The following is a 16,884-nucleotide window of genomic DNA, read 5'->3' as shown; positions in this document are numbered from 1 at the left end:
CAGCTCTGAAACCCATGCACCCTCACACCGGAGCACACAGCAACGCAAAAACTCAGTCTTACAGTGTAGAAACGGGATTTGGGCGGACTGCTTCCAATACTTTGAACTGAATTTCACTGTCCTCCCCAGTAAACAAGGGTGGAAGTGTCTCTGGACACCAGAGGTGCCAAGTGGGGCTCAAGGTGAGCTCCAGCAACCAGGTTAGGGAGGGATGCACTGGAGCAGGGTGGGAGCAGCTGCTCTAAAAACCCTTAGACTGAAGCTGAGGTGATGGCTCAACCCAGGCGTTCATTCAGATGTTTGCATGAATTATTTTCTTTTGCACGTGGTTTCTTTAAGAGCAACTGAAATACTGAAAAATAACATCAGTTTGGATTACTTTGGTACTATGATACTTTGTTCCCTCTGATAAGTGCAAATAGTTGTCATTCTTTTCACAATTTTCACACTGACAGTCACTGCACAAGTCAAACACGTTATGGATTTTACTTCCAAAAACAGTAATCTTGAAATTGCCCTGCCACAGGTAACAAAGCACATAAGAAAACCCAAACAAATCAATAAACATATGAAAATAGTCCTCTATTGTAGTTATATGTATTTGCTGCCAGTCATTCAAAGCACAAAATAACGATCCTCAGGAAGGAAACAAGCTTGGAAACATTCACATGGATGCTGAGTATTACGCTATAATGCAACATCTGGGATAGTGCCATAGTCAGCTCTTACAGTGTCTAATGAAAAAAAAATTCAGTGCAGGCTGCCCACCAGCAAACTTAACATAGCTATATAGTTCTCCTACCAAGATGATCCTAGTAGTAGGAAAAGCATTATCTTTACATATGATGTTACATATGTACTTAAGGTAAAAAAGGTACTCGCTGTGACAAGAACGAGGGACAGTAAATTTTTCTGACATGACATACTAGCTAGGAGCTAAACCTGCAGTTGAACTGCATGATTTTTTTATTCAATAAATGCTTCTTAGTAAGCTTTTCATATGTGTAAGGCTCAAGCAGCATTAAAATAAAAGCTGCTTCTTAAAACTCAGTTCCACAGACATCCTAAATTTGGCGTACTAGGGATACTTTCTACATCATTCCTTAAATTCCTTTAAAGACCTCTCCCACTTACAGCAGCGGCTTCTGCTTAAAACTCCAACAAGGTCTCTTTCTTTGCATGTTAGATTTATAAACATAGACTCTTTTCTTGGCAAAATGAAAACAAATGAAAAACCCAAGCAGATAAACAACAGTGAATGGATTAGTTCTCCAAAAACATTGTGTATTCCTCTGCTCCTCTGTTTTATCCCAAGATTATTACATGATTATAGTTCTGGTAGCCATAGTGCTGAAACAATCGTAATAGGAATTTCTCAAACTCATTGAACGCTGAGGTTCAAGGAAAAGTACTTGCTTAAAAAAAAAAAAAAACTCCTTCAAAAACAAAACAAAAGAACATTAAATAGTTTTGCGAAAGTAGAACATATCTATTATAAAAAATGTAGTGGACTTCCCACATTGATCGAACATTTATTTGCAAAAGAGCCACTAAAGAAAATAACTTTGCAAAGATATTTGATTTTGAGTGTATAAGAAAGGTATATCAATTAATTCAAAGCCCGAATATATTTACTAAAGCTCATAGGTCACAGACTCAAATACTAAAGAAGGATAGATTTAAACAGACCCTTATTAAAACCTAGTTTTAGACTGAATTATAGAACACATAAGGAAAACATGCAATAATAGTTCCTGACAAGTGATAAACACATTGTAATATGACAATTTGAACTCATCTTCCTGATTCACTGTCTTGAGAAGATGTCTTAAATACATGCAGAAGAAGAAGGCTAGGAGAATTACCCTTCTAATTTGTTTATATTACCTTCCTATAGAGACACAATACCCCTCTCACTTTGTTTTCTGCAACAATTACATATATTACATAATTCAATACCCATGAGGGTTTTATATCTGTCATACTATAGGACTATGATTTATCTTGCTTTGAAGTTTTGAAGTAGAAGATTCTCTGGTGCTATTGTTCGGAGTTTTAGTACACATTTCATAGCACAGACATGATTGTAAGCAAAACCACATTTAGCCTATGCTAATCAAAGTAATAATGTGAATATTTGTGTGCTTTGCAAAATAGAACTTGTTTCATTCTATAACAGGTAATAAATGTAGCGAGTAGCTTTAAGGACTGACATCAGCTGCATTCTTCTGTTGTCACTAACACCAGGATGCCCATCGTATATTGGCCAATCAGTTTCTCATTACTCATTTTGATATTTTCCAGATATATTTTTGAGTAATGGTTCCATGCAGTTTAATATCAAAATCATGTGAATATATTTTTCCCTTTACACATACTGAGAATTTTTTGCATACTTTGGAATTTTAAAAATAAAAATATGTGAAAAATAGCCAGCAGATCATTATAAATGAAACCAATATGGTTTTCGGCGGCACAAGATTAATAAATCTGCTGATGGATACAGTCTCATTTTGTTGAGCTCTGACCAATCAGTTTGATGCACATCCCAAATGAATTTCAGTTTATGAATGAAAGATTCATATTAAAAAGACAAGGTGACAAAGTGAGGAGAAAGATCATTTTTTTATGAAGTCTGTTAATACTCTGTTCTGGACTGCAATATATTAAATTATCCCAACTAAATACTTCCTGGACCCATGATCTTAACTGGAAAATATTTCTCTCATTTTCACCCCCAGGAAACGCTTAGCTTTTTGTAAACATTCCAAAAAAGTTGAGGCAAACTAAAACAAGGGCACAGTAACACGGCAAGTTCTTAAGAGGTTTTTCTTCTACTTTGGAGTAATCTTTTTCACAGATGAGAGGGAATCAGTAATGTCCTTAGACTGCTTTGTTTCGGGCACAGTGCTGAAAATCTGTGATTTTATCCCTTGTCTTATGTTTGTTTTTTAAAGCGTGATTTCTGAAATGCTATGATTAAGCATACATTAATTAAATTGAAGGGGACGTTTCTAGTAGTCAAGAGCCTGGAAATGCAAACCATAAAGGAAAGAAGAGAAAGTCAAAGAGAAGCAATTCAAAGGTTACTTCTAAAATCTCTTTCTGTTTTTTAACACAGATGGTTTTGTGAAGTGCAGTTGATGAATCTTAACTTTTTGCTTGCCAAAATTATAATCAGCAGCAGCTGCATAAAACAAGGCAGTTATGGCAGCAGGAAAGTCCCTAGAAAAGTCACATCTAGTGTTTGACTTCTACCCTAAATGGTAGTGATCCAAAATGGGGTAAAGTGGCAGAAGATGCACATGTCATCTAACAGCCCCAGCTGCATAACATCCAAAGATCTGTTGAGCGTTACTACAGAGAGCATTATATTCTTTGATGTGTGTTCAAGATCACACCTTTCTAAGTGGAATGAAGGAGAAAAGTTTTCCTTTTCTTCTTTCCTTTTAAGATGAGATCTCAAAGCGTTTGTACAGCTGGTCACTCTAACAAAACCCAATACTATGTAATACCTGTTCAATAAGGTTTTACCATTTGGTAAAAATTGTTTTCAATTTCACTGCTTTCTGACAACAGTATTTTCAGTCATGCCAAAGCAGATGTATTTGGAGCATTAACTCTAAAATTCAACTCCAGCAGTGCCTGATATTATTACATAAAAGTTTTACGTTGCTGTAAGTTTTAGTGATCATTTTAAGAAGACCCACTTAATAAAAATAACTCTGATCCAGAAAATACTGAATATCTTTCTCCCAGTTTTTTTCATCTCAAGTTGAAGTTTTCTACCTTTGCAGAAGTAAGGAGGGCACAAAAAGATAAAATTAACAGTAACAAATTGCCAGGAGCAAATGATATCCAGTCAATAACCGGATGATACAGTTGAACCAACTACTGATCTCTAAGTCTCTAGTAAATAATTTAATGGAAACTGTAGGAGCAAAATTAGGGGGCGTGTGGATAAATGATGATAGACAAGGGGAGAGTCAAAGTGGCCATCCTGAGGAGGACTGTTATGTTACAGGGCTACTGAAGTTCTGCAGATAAGGGAGTTCTGGTTTATATAATCTGTATTTCGTAAAGGGTTTAAAAGAAACAAACAGCCACAGGGTGGGAGGAAATAGACCTCCACTGAACTGTCTCAGCAACAGTAGGGATTGGTTACTTAGTACAGTGATTTGAGGCTATCAGTGGAGATCTGCAGAGATTCATTCATGGCATATGATGTCCAGTGTAATCACTCACATTTGGTAATGGGCACCATGCAGTGCAGAAACACAGCTCTTTGATGGCATTTTGTTATTCGGTATAACAGAATCTTTCTGACTAGAATGATGTACAAGAAAGTCCTTACAAGTTTCAGTGACCGATCAGTAAAAGAAAAAATGAAGCATAACATCACAATCTGTAGGACCTTGACTAAATCCCAGAACTGTGATAGATACCTCCATGAAACATATCTGATGTTGAATTTAGCTATCAAAGTAAACAGAATCTTAAACATTTTATTAGGAAAGGAACAGAGCATATGTATGTAGATATTATTCATGGTTCTTAATATATACCAAATGCATGTTTTCTGTTTGAATCCTATTTAGTTCTTGTGCCCTTGAAAATATAGTAAAATTAGAATGATTCAGAGGAAACTGTGTGGATGCTAAATCAATTTATGGCTTCAAAAGGAGAACAGATAAGTTCACAAAAAAGAAGCACTAACTTAAGCATAGAAAGCTATTTAAAATAAAAGTATTCTTCCCTCTAATATGTTAAAAAGAATTGAATTTTATTGGGGGGGGGGGGGGGGGGGGGGGAGGGGACTGTTGGCAGAAAATTTAGGTCTAGGAAAAATAGAGTAATTTCAACCAAATTATTTTTAACTAGAAATTCATTGAAGTCAGTAATAGCAATAACACAATTTGAAAGACTATCTGAAATGTTTTGTCCCTTTTATTTTTAATTGCCTTGTTGTGCTGGAAGTGTTACCTGGCAAATACAATGCTTTTTTTTTTAGTACTTCACATCTGGGTTCACTTGCAGTAGACAGTTGGGATCCACGTATTTGAACATGACAACTGAAATGTTTCTCTGTTTCAAAATAAAATATGCATTTAAACAATAAACTGGTCTAGTATTAGGAGGTTGATGGCCCTGTCTGTGGCAGGGAGGCTGGAGCATGATGATCACTGAGGTCCCTTCCAACCCAAGCCATTCTATGATTTAAAAAATTATTATTAATCTTCAACTATGTAATACTTTCCAACTTCCAAGCCCTAGACTCTCCATAGTTGAAGATGTCTTATGTAATACACAGATCTGGTAATTACATGATCTGGTAAGAAATGCTATGTAAAACAACACTTCTAGATTTTTTTCCCAAGAGCTAGTTTTTCTGTCCTAAATTAGATCATAAATTCATAGGAAAATGTTCTAAATCTTAACTTTAATGTTGTACAATTGATTGCTGGATACATGCTTTTCTCTGCATGAGATTTGCCAGGGTATTCTTATCTGAAAATGAACATTTATGCTTGGAAATATAGTGTGTGAGATTCTTTTACAGCATTAAAACACACCTATTTTCTATGCATTTTAAATGCTTTTTTTCTTCCTCTTGAAAAAAATTCCTAGCAGTTGTAATCTCAAACCATGAACAGTGATAAGCTCTCTTCATCAAATAAAGTCATTCACACAGTGTTAAAATTCATATCGTGAGACCTACCTTTTCTGCTAACAGTTCTCTGATCTTACTGGCTTGGAGACGAAATTTCATTAGCTGTGACTCCAGAGTTAAACATCTTTCCTTCCAGTTTACAGTACCTTCTGGCTCTGAAAGATCAGCCATATTTATCCTGGAAAAAGGAAGAGGAAAAAAAAAAACACCTCAGATTGAGTCTGTATTTAACGTCTGACTTTTAAAAATAAACCTACCAACCTATTTTATATAAATCTCAAGTGTACTCCCAACTACTGTGCATGTATGGCTCCGTAAAGCATAGTGAAAGTACATTAGCTTACACATGCCCTTATCGTAAAGGGAAGACTTCTGAAATCTATGTTGATAATATTTAGGTTTACCTTAATTTAATTTCTTCAGTTATTTCAGGTCTGCAATGTTTTCTTTATCATAAGCAGCGAAATGCCAAGAATGATAACCATATCTTACTGTATGTATCCCTTCTTGCATAGCGAGACTTGTGGAGAACTAACCTTTTGCTAAGAAAATGCTTTATATAGGTGTTAGAGTGTATGAATTAGTACCACATCTGTTTCTATGTTGGATTACTGACGGGCAGGTGATTCTTAAAGGGTTTTAAAATTCATATGCTTATTCAGATTGCCTTGAATATTTAATCTCCTTGATGAGATACAAAGTTGAGCTTATGGTTCCAGATACAAAGGCAGGTGAGCAAATGGTCTCTAAATGGGTCCTTCAAGGAAAACAGTATCTTCACATTAGATCTGCAGCAGATGTAACAGATCTCAGAACATCCTGGTTCATCTGTGTTTCACGTTCAAACCCATGCTTTTATCTACATGTAACTGCTCAGAGAATTAAGCTCTGTGCCCTTTTGGACAAGCATGGCTGGAAAAATTATTCAGGATGAGAGCTGGCTCGTCATGCCTTAAGTCTGAGAAGCCAAGAAAATCACCTCTGTGCAAGCAGAAGGACTGGGCTCTGTTGTATTCCTGCTATTTGCAGACAGCTTAATAGAGTAAGAGGAGGGCTGAACTCAACCACTCAGCCCAGAGTGTTTCCTTGCGACTGAAAGCACTAGCCATTGCAGGGATCTGAACATGTAGGCTTGGCTTTGGAAATAACACTTGGATTCCTAGGAGAAGTCATTTTATCTCAGAAGTATCTCAGTGGAAGGCAACAAAAAACAAATATACATCAGTCGTGTGGTTATGCTTCATGTTGGTCACCCGTGTCACGTGATGCTAACATAGAAAGGCAAGTAGCCTTTTCTGCGTTACACTGAGAGTACTTTTTGATTCTTTCCTGAAGGTTCAATACCATAGCTAAGCAGGTGAAAAGGTGAAAAACTCTCTCAACTCTTCTTTTCCATGCACAAATTTCTTTGTTACTTTTATTCTATTTCTACATTAGAAGAAAAAATAGGAACATTTTCTATGTTAGAAGAAAAAATAGGAACATCTTTCACTGCAGCTGTTTGTGTGAAGGTAACTGCTCCACTCTTTACCCTCTTTTTCTATTGGTCTTGCAGGCTGTTTCAGGTTGTTAAGCACTGAAGTTACAACCATCCCTATTCAGGAATTCCTACTCTGGAGTTCAGGAATCCCTGTGGAACTGCTGGGATTTAAGCATGTTATTAAAACAGCTTCCTGAACTGATCTTACAACACCCAAGTTCTGAACTTTAAGCACAGAAACACTTAGCTGCAAGCCCTGAAGGTGATCGGTGTCTTGTACCATTTCACCCATTACTTTCAGCTTGGGCTTCCTAGGACTGTGGGGAAGCAGATTCCTCCCTTGTCCCATCCCTGATCCTCCCTCCTTATGTAGACTCTTCTCGTGCATGGGGATACTTCCAAGCAGCAGCTTCTCCTACTTTACAAAAGGAGTAGAAGTTTCAGGCGTGGACTGGGGCAGCGCTTTTTGACTAATGACAGCTACACAAAACAGAGATGAACTCAGCCAACATCTGGTTAACAGTAGGAAATCTCAGTGCTTGTGGTGGTGAAAATACAAGTGGATATAGTAGGGAAGGAATTTTTGCTTTTTCATAGAGTGCAATATTACAGGGTGGAGTTAAAAATGTTTGTGTTTCAACAGACAAAACATGTGAGTGGATGGATTTCTGGCAGTGAACAATGCGTTCAGCCAAGCCGTGTCTCTATGTCCAAGCTAATTAATATTCCACTGTATAAACACTGCAGATAAAAAGTTCAAGAATAACTCTTTTTTATTGTGGGAAGCTTGTTAGAGATTATAATAATTTACTTCATACTTTCCAAAAAGCCAATGGGTTCTGGAAATATTTACAGGCACATAATGCACTGTTTACAATTGCGGAGTGAATGATCTTGCTTTGAATCAATGACTTCCTGTTTCTTGTTTGATTCCCCAAGGGAGGAAAAAAAAATGAGTTCATCTCTTCTGGCTTTAACGGAGCGCTCTGAATCAGCACTGTAACCTCCAGTCCTCCCCTCCTTCCTGCTCCGTTCCCACTGCAGAGCCCTCCTTTCCTCTCAGTCTTCAGAAATAAAATCTTTTGAAAAGTAAACTAAAAAAGCACCCATTAAAGTGGTAAGTTCTAATTATGTCATCAAAAATTAATTGAGACAAGTTTGACAAGTCTGGAAAGATTAAATTCGTCTTTTTCATTTTTTAAGTTTATAAACCTCTTCGCAGGCTTCAAGAAGCCAGAATGTCACATTCTCCCCAAAAGGATTGAAATCATTTCCTTCTCTTTGCTGTCTGCTTGGAAATTATCAAAATACATTTCAGGGGGAAGGAGGGAACCGTGTCCCGGCTTTTTGAAGTCTGTTCAAAATTTACATATTCCTCATCATGCTGTCAGTGTTTTCCCCCATATTTAACACAGTGCTGTGTTCTGCCCGTGTGTTCCATATGTCCCATCACTACTGGACAAAGTGGGGTCGGGCCTTCCGCTATGAAGGGTTTGGGCAGTGCGTGTTGGCCGCGCGATGGTGAGCAGCACCGTCCTGAAACACCACAGCCCCCACGGCCAGGCTGCGGCCCTCCCTTCTGCCACCCGAACACCGCACTTCCAAGTTATGTTTTGGAGCCAAGAAGGTTGGGCAGGAGAAAGGAAATGGTGAGACACAAAGTGGACCTGTTTGGGAATCAAGGCAGCGTTTTCAGCTTTGTCACCGGCCAGAGCCCTTACTCACACAGAAACACTGCTAACTTTATTTTCCATTTGACTCATTTTGCATAATTCCGTGCCCAAACTGTACCCTGAGCTATTTAAAACTGCCCTCAGAACCCCACGTACCAATGGTCCTCCCACCATTCCCCCATGCCGGCACGGAGTGAACCCGTGCAGGGCGGCCAATGCGCACCCACCGCCGCCCCCACGCATCTCCTCGTGCCCCGCTTCGTTGGCTGCACGTTTAAAGGTGCTTACACGTTAGGTGAGATTCTGAAAGCTGACGGTGTCGGTATTTCAGAAAGACCTTCATGTTATATGTTTACTGGGAAGTCCGCGTGCTTCTCGCTTTCCTTGTTCAGGGGGTCGCAGCAGTGGGACCGCCGCTCACCCCCCGGCACCGCCCGCCGCCCCCCGGGTCGCGCATCAGCGTCACGGCCGTGACCTCACCGCACGTCACCCGCCGCCGTGATGCTCCCCGCCGCCCCGCGGGGCCGCCCGGAGCTCCGCGCCCCCCGCCCGGCTCGCCCCGCTCGCAAAGGGAGGGAGGGAGGCGAGGACGAGAAGCTCAAACCTGACCGGCCGTGGCTCGCCGCGCCGGGCGCCGTCCGGGCTGTGGGCACTGCGGGGCCGCGGCTGCCCGCCCCACCATCCCCGCGGCGAGCGGCGCGGACGCCTGAGCGACGGCCGCCACGGCCACTGAGGAGCGGGGGGCCGCCCCCGGAGGGGCGCCCGGGCGGGGCCTGAGCGGCGGGGCGGCGGGAGGACGGCGGCGAGAGCGCGGAGTGCGGGCAGCGCCGCGGTGTCCCCGCCAGGGGCAGGGTAGGTGTGCCTAACGCACCCCTTCCTGGGCAGGGAGCGCCTTCTTCGTCCCCGCGTCCTCGTTCATTCCTTCGTGGGGATTTTCCCCTGACTTGTACTACATCTCCAAAGAGGAGAACGCGTTAGGAAGACATCACCGGCGTCCCGATGTTCGCCAGCTGTAACGTCGGCATTTGCTGCTACGTATATTTCCCCTCTAGCTGGAAGGCTGTTACATACAAACCCAAGCGCTGGAGCTGGGCAGTCAGTGGCGCTGGAGCTGTGACGGTGGCGATGAACGGCTCTTGCATGGGTTTGTGTCTCTGGGTATCAGCCCGCTGTGCACTGCAGTCATAACAAGGGCGAACGAGCAGGTGCACGTGCTCCTGTGTCATGTTGGCAGCGGGCCCGTCGGCCCCTGGGGCTGCAGCGAGCACACGTGCGCCTTGGGTAACGCGTGCGCCTCGGGTAACTGCGGTCTGAAGTCTGCGCCAAGGGCTTCCCGAAGTATCGAGTTTTGAGAGAAAGTAACCAACGCGTTGCTTGTCTGACACCTTCAGGCGCCACCCTCACATCCCCGTCCACCTCGACTGACCCGTAGGGACTGTGCTTTGGTTGGGCTGTGATCTGGAGAGGTCTCCAGTTGTACAGGTTCTCCCGTCGCGTAAACGAACTGCAGTTCCACGCTGTGTTCTTCTCCTGGTGTTCGTTTCACGTGTACGTACAATGATGCAGTCTTCTTGGCTACACTGCTCCTCACACTCATGTAGGAGTCACTGAAAGTGCATGTTTTGGTGGCTGAAAGAAAACAGAAAGTCCTAAAAGCTCCCATATCCCATCTGACGACCCACACAATTGCACTTTTTCCTATTCAGTTCAGCACAGCTCATTTTCCACTCGGCTGCTTAAAGCATCCAAATAACTTTGCTGAAGCCACTCATACGCTGGTAGATTCCTAAGTGCCTCTTGCATTTCTTAAGCACTTGCCACTGAAAAATACATTGAAAATACGATTGCTAGAATGGCAAGAAAGAAATTAGTTTATACCTAATATATTCTGCACAGAATGCCTTGAAACGCCACATTAGAAACAAACGAACTGAAAAAATGCTATTTTTTCAGATTAAAATATTTGACCAAAAGATGAAAAATCTTCCCTCTGTTCCTAACCAACGCTGTACAAAATGATTTCGTATCGGCCTTTAACGCAAACTTCGTCCGTATCGTTTGCCCGGAGTGGTTCCCGGCAGACAGACCCGGCGCTGCGGGGAGCGTTGGGAGGGCGGAGGCGGAGAGCCGGGGCAGAGCGGGGCTGTGCGAGTGGCAGCGTCGGACCGCGAGAGGGAGAGCAGAGCCCGCTGCTCCGAGAGCGGTTTGGCTGCTTGTCGTGAGGCTTGACGTTTTCTTCGGCTTCAGATGATAGCAACAATGCTCTGCAGCCGTGCGGGCCTGATAGGTAAAGGGATGTGATACCAAAGATATGAGATAAGCATAGAAAGTGCTTGCTCGCACGAGGGTGGACTCATGGAGAGGTATCAAACCTGAAACCAGAATGTCCAATTTCAGGGTTCATGAGACTTTTGTGAGTACACAGAATGTGATTCTGACACGCAGAATCAAAGAGCCTTATGAGCCTGCCACAGCAGATGAGGCTTTTTTCTGCTTCTCTGTCAATGGATAATCATTGTGACCATTAGGTTTAGGTATTTATGTCTACAATTGGAAAATGTATTCCAGTTAGCACCTTGCTATTCCAAAACCTCCCATCAGAAATCTTCTTCTGCAAGGTCATTTCTACCTGGATTTTTTTAGAAGGATTTCATGTATTTTAAACTTTCAATGGTACAGAAAGATCCTCGAGTACTGTTTGTATTTGTTGTCGTGCAAAAATGTGATATAAGTGAATGGATGATCTTCAGTTACTGTTGTAATTCTATGAAAAGCGTCACTTGGCTTTCCAGAAAGAAGGCAGCTTTAAAGGTTTTATTTAAGTGGATGGGGGACAGGAGAAAGATAATTCCTGTTCAGTTCACATTATCACCATGACATATCCCAAAACGTTGCTCTTTGAAGGCTACGGCTTGTCTTTCAGGTACAGGAAAATAGCATCTGCCATAAATGAGCTGCAATGCCTGTGCTTTGGTACCTCTGAATGGAACAATCTGTACTCATTTCGATTACTGGTAAAGGCTTTTTTTTGTTTGTTTGTTTGTTTTTTTACTAAGAAAAAATACAGCTTTGGATAAAGTCTGCCGTTTGCCTTTGAAAGCACAACCTCTTTTTAATTGTTTGGCGCCACAGAGTGGTAAAAGGTTGTATTGCTCCGAATAACACCGAGTTTCAAAGCTCGTGGTCTTCCTTGCAAATAGGCTCTCCATGTAAACCATTCTGCTTACTGGGGACGGGCGTACAGACCCTGAGCTTCAGGACACCAACATTTACAGCTTCGAGATTCAGGTTTTCAGCAGTTGTGTGTTAGAATGTTTCCTTTGTGAGGAATTAACTTGGTATGGTGTTGATTTGCTGCAACTGTAATGCTTGTAAATGCAACACTGTAATGTTTGTAAACATAAACCTAATGTTTTTAACCAGGAATCCAGCATAGAAGATGTGATGAATTGTGGAGATGGGCTCAGCCTTCCCAGCAAAACCAGCCCAGTGCCCTGCCTGTCCCAGCCTGTGCCTGAGGAGATGAGGTGCCATTTCCCAGCGCGCCGTCCCCACCTCCTTGTGGTTTAGGGACATTCTGAGGCAGAAATTTTGTTTTGAAACTTTTGCTGGGAGTTTGTTGTTTTCCTTCTACGACGCAGTGCAGCTGCTTTCGAACATGCATAATTTTTTCAAGAGCCAGAGCTTCACAGAACAAACTGTCGTTTAAGTCATTCATTTTATTTTGGATGTGCCACCTGCTTGTTTTGTTAGATGCACAGCAGGGCACACACAGCATTAATTCAGTGCCTTGTTGCTCCTTAGCAGCAGAAACAGAAATTATGGAGTGACACTTTTCCAAAGTAGTTAAGCTGGATAACCCATGCCTGGATGGCTGCTCGTGATACGGCACATTTGGAGCTGTAACAACATCCATGACATACAGTGTAGTTTTGTGTGGCGGTGTGTGAGCTAGTTCTAAGTGATTTGGGGATATGGGAAACTTGTGGTGCTTTTGGGGATCAGAGCAAGTAAAGTGTGTGGCTCTCGTGTGCTACTCTTTCCTTTCTTGAGACGACTCTGCCTTGCACTGCTGTAGCAAGGTCATTTCAGGAGGCAGGAAGCAGCTGGACAGCTGTTCCTGGGCGGACAGAAAGTGAGCAGTGGTAGACAGAGCTGGAACTTACAAAGGGTTGGTGCCTCGAGAGATGAAACTGAAGTCCTGAGCAATAACGTTACACAGGAAGGCTGCAGCTGACCAAAGGGTTGAGCCTCATTTTCTAGGCTCAGTTCAGTGACTGAGCAAAGCAGGCAGATGGTCTTGTACTAAGATCCACCTAACGTACATTCAAGAAACAGGTACATGTGGCACTGAGGGACACAGGTTAGCGGGCATGGTGGTGCTGGGCTGACAGTTGGACTGGATTTTATAGGTCTTTTCCAATCTTGATGATTCTGTGATTCTAAGAGATGCCAACTGAATATCAAACGTGCAGGTCTTGAAGCGAAGGAACTGCAGACGTAGTGTAGATGGTCAGAGATGCCGCATCCACTGAAATGAAGATGCAATTGTTGGACTGAGCAGGGAGGCTGAACCGCAGGGGATGCTCAGCATGTGCCTGCACGCCACGGTGCCAAGCAGCTGGGCCAGCTTCCTATGGACTGCTGCACGCGGGACAGGGGGGGAAATCACCCAGCCGGGGGAGAAGCCCAAATCGTTTCTCACGCGTATGGATATACCGAAACCTCCGGTGCTGCACCTTTCTCCTCACCGCCCCCCCCCCCATCCGGCATCCCCTGCTCCAGCAGCGCGAGCGGGAGAAGGCCGCAGGGCCCCGGGGCGGGGTGTGCCCGGCTCGGCGCAGGCGGCTGCGGGCGGCACGTGGTGCGGCGGAGCCGGGAAGGGAAGTGGAGCTGCGCTGCTAGATGAGCCTCTCCCGGCCTGGGTAAGGGCCCGCGGCGGGTGCGGCTTCTCGCCGTTTCGCTTCCTCCCGCTCTCGCCCTCCGCTGCGCCGGGGTCTCCGTGGCGGCGGCGCCGGATCCCCTGCAGCTATGGCGGTGCCGCCGCCCGGCCCGGCCGCTCCGCAGGCCCTGCCGCTCACCGAGGCGTGCTGGAGCGGCACCGCGGTGGCGAGCTGGCTTATTCTGTAGGCCGCCGCGGTCGGCGAGAGCGCCGTGCCCTCGCAGGGCAGCGCGAGGCCGGCTGCGTGTGTCCCTCCGGTACCGCGGGGCGAGCGGCGGCCTCGCAGCGCTGCCCGGAGGGACGGCACCTCCGGGATCTGAGCCGTGCTGCGCGGAGCGGAGCGGCGGAAGGGCTCTCCGTGCTGGGAGATCCTCAGGTGCCGCCCGGACGCCGGCCTGGGCAGCGCTGCTCCTGCACGGGTTGGAGCAGAGCGGGTCCCTGCCGGCCCCATCGCTCTGTGGCAATGAGCTCCTCAGTGAAGCTGCAGCACACGTTTACTTTCTATTATCTTAAGGAGGGAGAACAAATTCCTACTTGTAACACCTATTGTAGTGCGCAGAAAACTGGCCGGTCAGCTTTTAAGAAGTGAAAGTGCTTCACTACATGGTCCTAGCCTTACGTTGCTAACATTAAATTAGTTTTAAATTGGCTTGATCAAGTAGCATACAGCAGAGCAGCTGACGTTTTGTGGTATCATTCATGTGCCCGTGTGTGGTGGTGCTTTCAGAGTGTGTTCAAGGGACACCACAGACTGCAGAACAAGTGCAGTAACATTTCCACTGAGAGCATCTGTGATTCGTTCAGCAAACTTGAACGTGTGTTTTCTGTTCTCCTCTTTGTGCCATGACACTGTGGCAAATTTTGGACCGAGTAATTGGAATGGTTCAAAACGTAGAAAAGAGAGCTATTATCTTGCAAAAGAGATTGCATAAATAATATAGTAAGCGTTATTCTGTGAAAAGACCTCTGTAGGAAGTATTCATAATTATGCTTTTTAAACAGTGTGTTTTGCTGGTTTGTTTCTCCTTTTGGGACAGGTGTCTCTTGATCAGCTAAGATGGTTTTGAAGAAGAAGAAGAAGGAAATCCAGGTTGATGCGTTCTCTCTTGATTGTCAGCAGCTTGAGAAACTTCAGGGTAAGCTTGTTTTCCCCAAACTAAACTTGTATCATTTCTTTTTCTATTAGAATGTGAGTAGTTACTGGAATTGCTGTTTTAAAATTTCTTTATGATGTTGTAGTTCTGTGTGTTTTTGTTCTTTTTTTGTTACTATTTTTGCTTTTTTTTTTGGTATTGATAACAACTTCTTACTGTTTCAGAGTTAAAAGAATCTTTCGGTCACTTTGTCTTTGGTTTGTAAGCTGTTTGCCTTGTTCTGGCAATGACGTGAAGGTGTTAGAATGCCCTCTGTGTGGTCCCACTTGCAGGCCTGTAATTCAGGGCTACCTGAAGTACTAGCCTTTAATATGTGGGATAATGCAGAATATTGGGATAATACAGAAAGAATCATGGAATGGTTGAGGTTGTTAGGGGCTTCTGGACGTCATATTGAGAATCTTTTCACAACCTTTGCATTTTCTGTAGTTAACTTGATTTAAAGATACTGTTAAAATGCTCTTTTATTCTGCAGTACTTTTTGCTTGAGGTAAGCTTCCACTAATTAAAAACCAGACAAAACCGAATAACGCAGGAGTTGAATGCTAGAGTTTCTGTGAGTTCTTGGTTCTTGGCCCTACAAATGAGAAGAAATAAACTGTCAGACCTGAGATCATCTATCTAGTCTAGTGTTTGTTGTCAGTAGGTAAGATCAAACTATCTTTTGAGGTACCGGCAGCAGGCAGGTAGGTGGTAGTCCTGGGACAGGCTGGTTTCGTTATGAATTTAACCCGAGCTGTGGTCCTGGGCAGTCAGCTCTAGGTAGCCCTGCTTTTGAGCAGGGAGGTTGAAGCGGATGACCTCTGGACATCTCCTCCAACCTCAACAATTCTGTGATTCTGTTATGGTCATCTTCAAGTTGAGGCCTACTGTTCCTTCACAGTAGAGCCAGTGATTGCTTTGCATTTTGCAAATACGTTGCATTTTCTTCATGCTGCTTATTATAATTCCTTTTTAAAAATAGACTCTTCTCCCAAATGTAGGGTTTTCAAAGGCTGAAGAGCAAAATCTGGCATCTCTGCTTCTGCACTGTGCACAACTGAGCAATGGCATCCAGCAGATCCAATGTATTAAACAAGTAAGGTTTCACTGGTGTTAGTGTGGTGTCTTGGAAGTGGTAACGTATCGCGTGCACCATTAGTGGGAAATATAGTTCTGAAATAAACTGTAGCCTTTGAAGTGTTCCTGTGAAATGGTAAAATGCAGTAGTTACTCCTGAATATGCTATGTGGAAGTGTAGTCCTAATACAAATTAGTGAAGGCTGTGGTTACTGAGAGAGAGTAATGGAAGGCAAGTGATAGCAAATTTTGAGTTTGTATTTATGTATTTTTGCTAGCAGAGGTGTTCTTGGACTGTATTTGACACCTGAATCTCAACAGGGTATGCTAAAGAAGGGACAGGTTTGCATCATATACTCAAATGAGAGGGGATTCCACCTCTTCTAATTATAAGGACATGTACAGAGTTTGTTTTATTGAACAAGGGTTCTTTTGTTTATAGATTATGCCTTTGGTAAAGGCGATGGATCAAAACTCTGCATGTGATCCCATGCTTAAAGCTTGTTTGGAGATCTTGGGAGAGACGTATTTTTCACTGGATGTGAAGAATCCCCTGAAAAAAGTATTAGCAAGGTAAAGAATTGGATCATAACTTTTTTTCTCTTCTGTAATGCTTTCCTTACCTAGAAGTCAGTAACTTTTCATGTACTCCAAATTGCTGTTATTGCTGAAAATATTTTGTATTCATATGTGAATATGTGCTCTTTTTTCTTCCTCAGTTAAAAAAAAAAGTGCAAATAATACAATATATTGTTGGATAAATAGCTTCAAAGTGGAGTATTATTGTAATCCTCTTTCATTACTTGAAAGACAAGAGTGTATAATTAGCACTTTGAATTTTAAAATTTAACAGTAGAATAGAAATTTAAAATACATCTGTTTTAAAAGAATATCAACTTGGAAAA

The 16,884-nt window shown here is 43.0% G+C and overlaps 2 protein-coding genes across 20 annotated transcripts in view; one reads left to right on the top strand and one right to left on the bottom strand.

Moving 5' to 3' along the window:
* PLEKHH2 (pleckstrin homology, MyTH4 and FERM domain containing H2) overlaps positions 1-9,984 on the bottom strand; it is a 52,547-nt gene extending 42,563 nt beyond the window's left edge. For 3 of the 7 annotated variants that reach the window (XM_015283830.4, XM_040697687.2, XM_040697688.2), the window contains exons 1-2: positions 9,896-9,984; positions 5,720-5,849 (exon numbers count right to left, since the gene is read on the bottom strand). In XM_015283830.4, the coding sequence (XP_015139316.3) occupies positions 5,720-5,849; positions 9,896-9,966 (201 nt within the window). In that variant the 5' untranslated portion in view covers positions 9,967-9,984. Of the gene's footprint in view, positions 1-5,719; positions 5,850-9,112; positions 9,476-9,895 lie in introns of those variants that run through there. The other 4 variants (XM_015283829.4, XM_015283832.4, XM_015283831.4 and 1 more) reach the window with 4 other exon arrangements.
* THADA (THADA, armadillo repeat containing) overlaps positions 1-16,884 on the top strand; it is a 213,404-nt gene that overhangs the window by 47,357 nt on the left and 149,163 nt on the right. For 10 of the 13 annotated variants that reach the window (XR_006938649.1, XR_003074216.3, XR_005858082.2 and 7 more), the window contains exons 1-4: positions 13,688-13,749; positions 14,804-14,902; positions 15,904-15,998; positions 16,422-16,552. Coding sequence is in view for 10 of the 13 variants with exons in the window: in XM_015283682.4 (XP_015139168.2) it covers positions 14,824-14,902; positions 15,904-15,998; positions 16,422-16,552 (305 nt within the window). In the remaining 3 variants the exon portion in view is untranslated. Of the gene's footprint in view, positions 1-13,687; positions 13,750-14,205; positions 14,903-15,903; positions 15,999-16,421; positions 16,553-16,884 lie in introns of those variants that run through there. The other 3 variants (XM_040697059.2, XM_046938795.1, NM_001110059.3) reach the window with 2 other exon arrangements.

Source organism: Gallus gallus, chromosome 3 (assembly GCF_016699485.2).
Source record: "Gallus gallus isolate bGalGal1 chromosome 3, bGalGal1.mat.broiler.GRCg7b, whole genome shotgun sequence".
Classification (NCBI taxonomy): Eukaryota; Metazoa; Chordata; class Aves; order Galliformes; family Phasianidae; genus Gallus; species Gallus gallus.
This window is presented reverse-complemented; position numbering and strand designations above follow the sequence as displayed.